We start from the raw sequence: 12130 nt of genomic DNA on the forward strand, positions 1-12130 counted from the left end.
AAGGTTCGTAAATACTCATTACGAAGCAAAAAATGATAATGTGGTTAACATGAACGTTGTGGTGAGGATTTTGTAATAAAATCTCAATATAAATGTTGAGATTTTATTACAAAATCCTCACCACAACGCTTACATCAAGATTTAGAATGCAATTTTAGAAAATCTAAGGCACGTATAGCAAGATACCATACTAATTTAGCATTAGAATTATCTCTTAAAGCTAAAATTGCTTCTCTTAAGGAAACTGGCATAAAAAATACAGTTGTGGAATGAAATAAAAAGTATACCGCTCCAGCATCAGGACTATTGTTTAAAACTATTAAGCTACTGGTAAATATGCTTAATAAACGCGAAAGTGATTGTCTCAAGGGTCTAGGTAACGGATATCCTTGCGCTGTTCGAAAGGGAAAGCTAAAAATCTAATATATTTAACAGAATAAATTGCAATAACTACTGGGAAGACTTATTGTACAGATACCGATAGAAGTATCCTCAGAAAGGAAGTATTTCATTTGATGTAATTATGTTAAGGAAAAAATCTCTCATAAGTAAATTTAAAAAAATTGACTGCTATTTGCAACACAATAAAGAATTTAAATCTTGATAAACCCAAGTTTTCAATTAAAAATTTGTTTTTGTCCTGCATACTGATGAAAATAAAATGATCGATAAAAAAAAAAAAAAAAATCTTTTGAAGTGATTTGCACCAAAACAACTTTAAGACAACATCACGATCGAAAATTGCATCAAATCAACTAATGACCTGTCTTTTAAAAATTTAATCTCTTTTTTTTATTTATCTTCTTAATTTGTGCTCTACAATGACATCAATAAATCTTATTAAACACCGACTTACTAAATGAATGATAGAACTTTCAGATATTAAAAGCTAGAACGGCAATTAGCTGTAAGAACATCCACTAAAGATTTGTTTTCATAAAAAACTGTTCTGAAAAAGCATCGAGGTATTTATAAAGTATTTTAAATTTATAAAAACATATTTTAACATACCATACGCGTGTTAAAGTTTGGTTTTCAACTTTTATGAGATTCTGTGATCGTCCCAAACAATTTTCCGAAAAAACTGTTTCGCCAAATGATGTCAATAACTTTGAAGATAAAAAATATGTAAATAACTCTTCACGCGGGAATGTCAAGGTCCTCGGAAGTAACTAAGGACTGTTTACACTATTAACAAGAACCTAAAGATTTGTGGGACTACGGAACAGAAGTCTGGAAGTATCAGACCCATTTCAGTTTTTAACCGAGATTTTATCAACAAGATCAAGAGGAGGATCCGGACCAACCCAGCTAACACAATCAAAAGGATGGCCCGAGATCTTGGGGTAAGTTTTTTCTCTGTCAGAAATGTTGTGAAAGAAGCTGGGACATGGTCTTTAGCCAGGACAAAAAGATTTATGTTCACTAAAGAACTAAAGGCCTCTAGACTTGAAAAATATAAGAAAATCAGATCATTCCAAAAAAGAAGACACCAACTATTCTATTTTTCGATAAAAAGTATTTCACAGTAAATTCGGTCTCAAATTCCCTTCATTTTTAAAAGTCTCGGATATCCCAGACAATGTCAAGTTCGCATCTTAGACAAAGCATCCCTCACAAATCATGATTTTTGGAATGGTCAGTTCCGATGGTGAAAAAATGCCACCAGTATTTACATTTTTTTGGCTGAAAATGGGTAAAGAGGACTACATTGAAAAAGTTTTAACGCCTCAAATCCTTCGTTGGGTTCAAGCCAATTATTCTGAACCTGAAAATTATGTTTTCATGCACGATAGAGCTCCGCATCAAAAAGCCTATGTTACCTAGCAGTGGGTTGCTAATCACCTGAAATTCTTGCCCAAAAATACCTGGTAGCTATGCTCTCCTGACCTTAATTCTTCGGACTTCAGACTGGGTAAAGTCCAAACATAAACTTGTAAGCAACAGAACCCTAACACTGACCAAACGCCAACTCAGATCTTAAGTCTAGACTGGGTTAACAAACAAATATATCAAGTAGACCTGCTTAAAGTTCCGATTTCGGATTGAAGCAGTGTTCACAGCTGAAAGCAGTTGCATTGATGCAAAGTAAACCTTATTGGTATGTTTAATTTGATGAAGTAAAATTTTTTTCTTTATTTTTTGTAAGCTCCGTATCTTTCTCAGAAAAGTGCCAAATTTTAACACGCGTACGAGAAATCCTCATTAAAGAAAGAAGAAAACTTCGTCTGCGTTAACAAGATCAAAAATCTTAAGAATCTTTTTTAAAAAAATTTGGAAAAAATTGCTAAAATACTCAGCATGATATTTGAAAAGAAATGATGGTCTTATATATCAAATGATGTCAAAAATCCTGCCGAGTTTCCATTCTTTTAAAATATCTTACTAATTTACTAATTGCAAATATTTGTACAACTTGTAAATATTTCTAAAACTTTCCTAATTTTTGTATATATCTTAAAGATAAACAATTAAAAATATTCATAATTCTTAATCACTGGTTTTGAAATTTTTTACCCGGACATAATTTTAATCATAAAAGACGTGTAAAGAGGTATGTAATTGCGTGCATCATTTATTTAAATGTATTTATAATATATTTGAAATTTGTTTATAAAGTTTGTGTCATCTTTCATGAATATTAAAACTCAGCGTCTCAGAGCGTAGAAAAAAGAAAAAAATTTTATTGCAGTTTTTCCACACTTTGTATGAAAAAATAATTTTACTAGGACCCGTACAAAGCATGTTAACTTAAAACAATTTATAACTTCAAATTTAAAGTTTTTTTTTATAAAACCCATTTTGTTATTGCAATACGACTAAAACTCAGATTCCAAAAGTTGTTAGAGGAATCATAAAAATAATGCAACAATGATTGATTAATCATCATTCATAGAATGTTATACAGAACTTATTTCGATTGACTTTTGATGGCATCAGTTCATTTTTCACCGTCATTCTAATTTAATTACTCTAATTACTGATTGAAAATAATATGACAACTTAAGAACTCTGGCTGTTTGTGTTATCTTTATACAAAAAATACCAAAAGCAAACCATCTTCAGTCATGAGCTGAAACAGCAGCATAAATGTTTTCTTTAGGTTCAAAATAGTTTCTAACTATTCCAAACATTTTCATTATTACATGCTGCAAGAAATCTTTTTCGTTTGAACCATATTTTTATTTTTTATGAATTCTAGGGATTGTTTTGAGAAACGTGTGCATCCCATTTGCGCATTGACCGCTGAATTTATTGTTTTTAAGGTAATTGTGCTCCAATCTTGGCTGAAGTTTGGTCTTCACTTCCATGCTTATTTTATTCATATATATAATCAACCATGGGTTATTTATATCAATTAAATAATGGATTATATTTTAAATATTTTAAATTCATTTTATACGAAACAAGAAGTATATTTTAAAAAAATTATCATTTAAAAAAGATTAATTTAAATAGAAAATCTATTTGAAATACTCGTATTTCGGTAGCAGCAGCTCTGATAATTAAATCCCTGCCACCATACTTCAATTACTCGCTAAATATTTTAAGAATATTTATGGTATTTTATATTTGTATTTTTTCAAACAATATTTATTTTTTTAGATAATTTAAATAATACAGATATACATAAGTTAACAATAAAATATAATTTGATAACTCATTGCCGACAAAAAGTTTAAAGAGAAAAAAGAAAAGTAAACTTTTTGGGCTCTTTGAAGTTTATTTAATTTTTTTCCTCCCTTTCCCACAAACATAATCAGTTCTGTTTTACATTTTATGTGCTGTGCAGATTTAGCTATTTCAGCCTATTCTGATTCCGAAACAACTGTAGATGCATCTAGATTCTGAATTTACCTTTTAGACTCCTTTCAACTGCTCTTTGAAAATGTGTACTTGAGGCTCTTTTGTGAGACAACTACAGTCTTAGGAGCAGGTCCCAAAAGTGGCCAAATAAATTTAAAAATAATGTTATTACATTTTGATGTGTGCGTGTGTGTGTGTGTGTGTGTGTGTGTGTGTGTGTGTGTGTGTAAGGGGGGGGGGGGGGGATTAGCACAGTGCAAATTGCAGAAATGATCCAATCTATAAAATATCATTTGAATATTTTATAAAAATAACTTTACATTTTGTTGCAATTCTCTTTTTCTGATTAACTGATAACAATCATCTAAAAGATTTAACTGAATCTTTAAGGTCTGTGCACTATTTGAAATGGTTCAGAAACAGATGTGGTTTTCTAATGGCATAGTTTCCATTCTTTTTTATTACGCGAACAAACCTTTTCTGTTGGTACTGGAATAAGCTGCTGTACTCTTAGCAGGGGGTACATACAACTTTTATGATAGTTTAAGTAAATGTACAACCTCAGCTGTTTTTCATCTACCTGCAAGAGCGTTGCATTCTCTAACTTTTTAACCCAGGTCACCTTTAGCTTCTCCAACCTCTTTCTCATTTCATTCTCCAGAAAAAATTAGTTATGATGCAACTTCTTTTCAATAAATTTTTAAAATTTTTTAATAGTTGTTTTTCTCTATAAACTTAGTTTTAGAAAACAGTTATTCATGGGAAATTTTATTTTATTAGATCTAAGCATCGGCGTTTGGTTCTTAGGTTTTTAACGAATAATAACGAACAAACTATAAACTTTTTTATAAAATTTTAAAAATCAAGTTTTAACCAATTTATGTATTTAGACATAAAAAGCTAGAAGATTCTAGAAGAAAAAAAAGCGATACCACATTCTTTATGTTATTTTGTTTCAACCCTTTAAAACTATGCGCAAAACTTCTTTCAATTCAAACCATTAAACTTATCTTTATAAAAAGTTTTAGATAACTAGCTTATACATGAATATAAACTTGATATACCAAAAAATTATTTGCATTAAACACATCAACAGTTCCATTATAATAAACTTCAGAATTTTCGATTTATCTTAAAAAGCAGATGTAGATAGGTTGGTCATTATTCTTTATTATTCGTTAAAAACCAAAAAAACAAACGCTACTTATTAAGACCTCAAGATTAAAAATTGGAAAGTTTTAATTTTTTTTATTTCATACTCATAAATCTTCATTTTCCGTTTCTTTCCATTCTTTCTGTTATACAGCTACACAATACTTTGACAATTGTTTCAATTACTTTAACCTTGATTAGTAAAACTATAGTTATATCTTGGTTTATACAACTATAGTTTTATGCAACGCAAGAAATGATTTTTGTCATAGTTTTTATTATTTTTTTTTTTTGTCTAAATGTAATTTTTTGTTTAAAAGAAAAAAAAAAAATTAATTTAAAATTTCTCTGAAAGTTGACATTTTTAAATTACTTTTATATTTGTAAAAGAAATGTTGTTATAATTTATTGTTTATGACCGATAACTCAATCCTGAATCTTTTTTACCAAATTTAAGAAAAGAGAATGGCTACAATTTTGTTGATTGAACGACTGTTTTTTCTGGTGCTATTTATGGTTACCGCTTCGCATTTATCCCGAAATGATACGAAGCCTATGAGCACAAAAGGACGATCGGATTCCAATTGTAAGAGAATTTGCTTCATTATGTTTATGGTTGTGCATTGAGTTAATCAAATGTTTTTTTTTTTTTTATTTCTTTTTAATAAATAATATCTTGTTACATCTGCGTGTGGTAAAAAAAATCAAATGTGTTGTGATCCCAAATTCTAATAGTTTCATTACTTGTATTTAGAATTAAAATAAAATGATGTTTCTTTTTTATTTGAAGAGCATTCATAGGGTTGGCAGTATTGGTTTTTTATGTAGAGGAGAATTTAAAAATATCCTCTCCATTGTCGAATAAATACCAGGGCTTACTTGCGGAAGACGGGCTATTTGTGAATAAACAAATATATTTTGAGAAATTCAAATATTTCGATATTATTCTAGTTGTCTTTTTGATGCTATTATCGCTTTCTTTACAAAAGACCCTACTTCCTTTACTTTAAATATCAAAGGTTTTAACGCCTACTTAATGTTTTTAACTCAATTGATAAAAAAGAAGTACGACAAACCGATCAATAAAAAGTAATTCCCCCCCTCCCCAGAGTCGACCTTGCTTGAACTATTAAGAAAATAAAATTAAAAGCGTTTCATGACTTTAACTCTAATGATTTCTTAAAAAAATCTGTTTTTTAAAACAGTATAATTTTAAGTTATTCTACTTTTTATTTGTCTTACTGAAAGTTGAAACATTTTTATTTTTTTTTTAAATAAAAATGTTTAGAAAGAAATGACTTAAATATCATTTAAAGCTGAGATGCAAAATTTACTAATAATGATAATTTTAGTAATTACTGAAAAACTTTAAAGAAAGTGAATTAACTAACTGAAAAAATTTAAAGAAAGTGAATTAAAAGAACAATATTTTCACAGAAAATTCGTGTGGATTTTCGAAAACCAGAACCTTGGGAATGAGGTTCGACACGTGTATGAGGTTCGACCATGGCCAAATATAGTGACAGACCAAGTAAACATACAGCTTTTAAAAAACTGTGGGCAAGTTGTTTTTTTTATGGAAGCATTCGTTTTTTGGGTTATTTAGTAAATAGATTCATTAGTTCATTAGATAGTAATTAATTTATCATAAATAAAGGTTTTTGTACCGAATAAAACCTCTTAAGTGAAAAAATCGTTAATCAAATGCAAACCAGCCCCATTTCATTATAACATAGTAAAGTCTCACTTTTTATACTACTAAAAGCTCGAACATCTTTATGAAAAAAAAACTAAAACATAACTTTTGAAAATAAAACCACAATTAGTTGAAAAAACAATATTATATATATCACGTTTAAGATAGTTTTCAATATTTTTATTTTGGGTTCCTTTAAAGATCGCAGGGAGTAAAGATGGCAATAATCATTAAAAAATATATTGGCAAGGATTCTACAATGTTTTTTTGAGACATTGATAAATCCATAAAAGTCAGATACCATCAAAAAGCTGTTAGATAAGCTAACACGACAGACACATTTGTAAAGATGGTTAAAGAAAATGTAAGAATAAAGTATCATATGGCAGATGTTATCACCAGGCAAAGTTAACCCACCATGATTATTCTCTCTGATACATTCTCCAAAATTGGTCAAAACAAAATGATGTATCTTCAACTGGAGGACATTCTCTACTGATATAAGCAATATATTTTTCATAATGTTCTTGTTATTGAAAGCGATTTGTCTAAAGAAATTAAAATGTCTTTGGTCTATACCAAAGACATTTTGATTTCTTTAGACAAATCGCTTTCAATAACAAGAACATTATGAAAAATATTCAACCAAGTATCATCTTGCATTACATAATTACATTTGTCACACAAATGACTTGATGAAACTTCTAAATCATTAGCTATGATACCAATATTTAAACAAATTTTTTTTTTTTATGTCAAATTTTTGCAATATTTGCTGAACGTTTGTAAAAAAGGTACCACCTGATCCTTGTTTTCCAAATGCTTTCTCAATAGGGTCACCAGTAAAATGTCCAGGACAAACATACTTATGACTTGTTATTAGTAAATGTTTCACTAGTTCAACCATTCCACAACACGTATGGGAAAAAGCACGAGAAGTATCTTTGGTTAAGTTTTTTACTTTTTGGCCTTGCATTTCAGGTGCCATTTTTTCAACCATATCAGTCAAATTTAAAAGAAAGTTCAAACATTCATAATTGTTTGATGAAAAAACAGCACAATTATCATCTTTAGTACAAATGTTTTCATAAAGTCCTTTAAGATTAACAATTTTAAAAAATTTGATAAAAATAGATAAAAAAAAAAAACTGTAGTCATCAACATTTTTTATGGATGAAGAGTTTCTAAAGCAGCTACAGTCTCATCACGAAATACTCTCAAACAAGTTGACATATTTTGACGTACAATTGGTTTAGGAAAAATTGCAGTTTCATTTAGTTTTATAATAGCATCTTTTTCAAATTGAGAAATTTTTTTAAGATCTGACAATTTTGCACTTCTTAAAACACCTTCATAAATAAAACATAGTACTTGGCATTTTTCTGTGAGCGAATTATTGTGAGCAGATTTTGTTAAAAGAACAAAGCCATAAAGAAGAAAAATATTATTATTAGTGCATCAAGTATTACAGAGATTAAACATTCCAAAAAAATTTTTATTTACTTAACTATTTTAGCAAAGAATAGCAACAACAGAACCACCACAATTTTTTATTGTTTCAATCATTTACATTGTCTGATCATACTGAAATTTAGCATCTAAACCTGTTACTTTTAATGCTTTATACAAAAACTGTTTTCCACCAAACAAAGAACAAATCAGTAAGCCCAAAACTGTTTTTGCCAATTCATTTGGGGAGTTAGCAGATTTACCAAAAATGTTAACTCCTTGATATTTTAACTGTGGTTTAACATAAATTTCATCAATTAGTAGAATAACCAGTCTTTGAGAAATAGAACATTTGTCAAAATACAACTTTAAAAAATCATCATCTCCAACATTTCTAACTTTTGATGTCAATTTTATCATCAGTGATATACTTGTTAGTCCATAGTCATCACGTAATCAAGAACAAAGAGTTCTTGACAATGAAAGATACTCAAATGCTCTGGCAACCATCATCAGGAGAATATTTTTTTTCACCTATAAGCACTAAGGAAATATACTTAACATCTGTTCAATGATAATACTTTTTTTTTGATCAATTGGTAAAGAATTCAGATAGTGTATTGCAGCATGGAGACAACTAATACAGTCAATAGTATTTATATGATTGTAAGAAAGAGGTTTTATGGTGCACTTAATACCACAGTGGTAGCTATCAAAGGATAAAAAAAAAATTTTTATCTTTAAAATAAACTTTGGAACACCCAAGTTGTCTAATGTATCAGCAGATTGAGGATGTAAACAGTTTTCATAGATGTTTGATATTATTGAAAAAGAAAAAAATATAGATTTAGGCATTTTTTCACATAAATCGTCAAAGGATAAAATATTGTCAGCTTTTAAAAAATCCTCAATTTCATCAGGCACAATACTTCTAAAAGATGGTAATGGTTTACTTGTTGGTCTTGGCGGTGCCTGTGGAGTTGGAATTTGACTCGAATTTACACAAGAAAATACAGATGGTGGATGTTTTGGTCTTAACTTTCCGTAAACTAAAACTTTTTCATAGTTTTTAGGCCAATGATCTTCAAAATTAAAAGTATTTGGGCCATCTGGAATGTTATCTCGAGGTATAGTACTTATCCATCTTTTTCGTTCATCCAGATTTTTTTTATTTGGAAGGTGAAAAACTTTCACAGACTTTGTAACATCGTAGTTACCTCTGCATCCTGAGACACAACACTTAGAAACCATATTTTATGAATTTAATTATTTAGATCTAAAAAGAAAGTAAATTTAGCACACATACAATATAATTGAAATTAATTGCATATCAAATTGAAAGACCATGCCCTTTTCCTTGATCGCGGCATATTACATATTATTAAAAGAAAAACTCGCCTACAGTTTTCTTTAAAGCCGTACGTTTACTCGGCCTGTCACTATAGTAGGCATGGATTCGACACGTCTTTTCTTACAATTCCCAGGACAAAATCTTCTTTGGGTGCTATAGGCGATAATTCAAAAAGTATTTTTTAGGTAATTTGGGAGCATACACCTTTCCAGACGAGGCTGAAGAACACGAAGGTACGTGGTTGCAATGGCCGCACGAATTTGAATATGGAACTGAGTACAGCGAAAGGCTTGATGGTACCTGGGTAGCTATGACAAAAGCACTCTGCATCAACGAAAAAGTTCATATTATCGCTTACAACAAAGAAGAAGTTGAAAGAATAACTGAATTGCTAGAAAAGGAAGGTTTGTCTCTAACTAACGTGGACTTTAAGATATATAAAACAAACGATGTTTGGGTCAGAGATAACGGACCAATATTTGCAAGAGATAGCGCAGGGCGATTGGTTATTCAAGATTGGGGCTTTAATGGGTGGGGTGGAAAATGCAACTACAAAAATGATGATTTAGTTCCAACTCTAATAGGAAAAGATATTAAAATGGATGTGGTTAAGGTTGGAATGGTCAATGAAGGCGGAAGCGTTGAGTTGGATGGTAAAGGAGTTTTATTGGCAACCCGAAGTGCCATAATTAGCCAAAAACGCGTCAACACAGTTAGAAATCCTGGAATGACGCAAGGGCAAGCCGAAATATATTTCTCTCATTATTATGGAGTTTCAAAATTTATTTGGTTGGATGGTGGTTTTTCGGTCGGTGATTTTACCGATATGCATATTGATGGTATTGCAAAATTTGCACCAAAAAATAGATTAGTGACTATGAGTAAGAACGATTTAATTGAATGGGGAGTCTCTGAAAACGATATTCGTACCTTATATTCTGCATCAGATGTGAACAATAAAGTTTATATCAAAGTTATTTTGCCTTTATCAAAGTATAACGTTAACACAACTTATGGAGAGAACCTTGGGTACAAAGGCAGCTATATAAACTACTACTTGGCAAATGATATAGTATTAGTTCCTAATTATAAAGATCCCAACGACGAAGTTGCCAACAACATCATTGCAAAGCTGTATTCTGACCGAAAGGTTATTGGAATAGATGTTAGAAATCTTTATAAAAACGGTGGGATGATTCATTGTGTTACACAACAGCAACCAGCCTTATAAGTAGAACTGGTTTTTTGTGATAAAAAGATGAAAACTAATATTGCCTCTTACTGTATAAAGTTTGTAATCTGCTTGTTGTAAAAGAATATTTGATTTTGTAATGATTTTTTAAATCTTTTACTCTGCAAGTTTTTTAAATATATCAAAAAATATGAAATTGAGTGTTAGTTTCTTGTTTATTTCATTTTTGAAATTTTCTATTCAAAGTTTTTTAAAGTTTTATTATTTATTAGATATTGTTAGGCTAATTTTACAGTTAACGTTAAATAATGATTTCGAGTTTAATTTAGTAGACATTCGGATGCAAATAATGGGAATAAACAACTTTTTTCAAATTAATTGCTGAAAACTTGAGAAGTAACTTGAGATTTTTTTTTCGACTTTTCTCAATTTGAAATCAAAAATATATATTTTTAAATTTCTTTCGCACAAGACATTTCTAAAAAAAAACAATTCTTTTAAATTCTCCAATTTTAGTTTCAAAGTTTTAGAACTTAAAAAAATTTGATTCATTAAACTAAATTTGTGATCAAAATTATAGTCACGTTTTTAGGAAAATAGGAGACAAGAAATAGAAAAAAATAATGGAAATAATTACTTATATTAATAATCTTTACCAAACACCTCGACAATTCCGCCATTATACTTGTGATTTTAAGCATATTAGTTGAACATTGATAGAGATTTTTAATCAAACTTAATTTTTAAATGCCAATGAAAATAATCTTTTTAAAAACTTGTGGCCATTTTTAAATAGCTCTTAAAAAATTTTCATTTTTAGAGTCACAAGTAATTTACCCCAACTTATTATCTATACTTTCTGAGAGTCACAAAAGGAAACCTGTAAAAAGTTTCTAATTTTCTTCAAATAAATCCTCAAAAATAAGCAGTTTCTCTCAATATGGTGGGAAGCTTTTATATAAATGAAACGATGGAAGAAGTTGACCAAATTCATATCCAATTTGTGATTGAAGAATATTGATTTGTTATCAATTTTTGAAGCGACATAAATATGATGATTGGAGGTAAGGGTTTCCAGAATAACAATTTTTCTCTAGGGCCTATAGGTCTGAAAATGTAAATAAAATGTAAACTTTGACGTTTGCAGTATATTTTCGTTTATAAGTATATATAGCTGTTTTGAACCAAACAGTTTCTCATAGAAAAAGAACAGAGCTTATGTCATATGATTTCCTTTACCTCCTCACAATGGTTACCCTCCTCCCCAATGTAATCTCACTCCTTTAGTGTCTATATACTCATAACCAGCTCCATTGTTGATCATTGTAAAGTTTAAAAATATTTACATAAAATCTTCGAAATTAGTGTTAGTAAACAGATCTTCATCACTCGGGTGATTTAAGGCATGTCTGGCTCCAATCAGTGTTCAGTTACACCACTTAATATCTCTTTTGAGAATAACTTTTTTGGGAAAAAATTCAAT

At 29.6% G+C, this 12130-nt stretch overlaps 1 protein-coding gene across 2 annotated transcripts; it reads left to right on the top strand.

The window, feature by feature from the left end:
* The first annotated feature begins 839 nt into the window (after positions 1 to 839).
* On the top strand, positions 840 to 10843 carry LOC145189573 (uncharacterized). Of its 2 annotated transcripts, none has more exons than XM_090087148.1 (3): positions 840 to 965; positions 5417 to 5545; positions 9641 to 10843. In XM_090087148.1, the coding sequence occupies exons 2-3, from the start codon at positions 5425 to 5427 to the stop codon at positions 10684 to 10686; spliced, it is 1167 nt and encodes a 388-aa protein (XP_089943274.1). In that variant the 5' UTR covers positions 840 to 965; positions 5417 to 5424; the 3' UTR covers positions 10687 to 10843. The 2 variants fall into 2 exon arrangements, with proteins under 2 accessions (XP_089943274.1, XP_089943275.1); XM_090087149.1 differs by lacking the exon at positions 840 to 965 and adding an exon at positions 2416 to 2554.
* The last annotated feature ends 1287 nt before the right edge of the window (positions 10844 to 12130 follow it).

Source organism: Hydra viridissima, unplaced genomic scaffold (genome assembly GCF_058129835.1).
Source record: "Hydra viridissima isolate aposymbiotic clone 2 unplaced genomic scaffold, HvirCarnegie_v1 scaffold_5, whole genome shotgun sequence".
In the NCBI taxonomy this organism is placed as follows: Eukaryota; Metazoa; Cnidaria; class Hydrozoa; order Anthoathecata; family Hydridae; genus Hydra; species Hydra viridissima.

Coding starts and splice junctions, on each gene's coding strand:
- LOC145189573 (XM_090087148.1), top strand. CDS start 5,425: ATGGCTACAATTTTGTTGATTGAACGACTGTTTTTTCTGGTGCTATTT. Junction 5,546..9,640: donor AGGACGATCGGATTCCAATT/GTAAGAGAATTT, acceptor AGTATTTTTTAG/GTAATTTGGGAGCATACACC.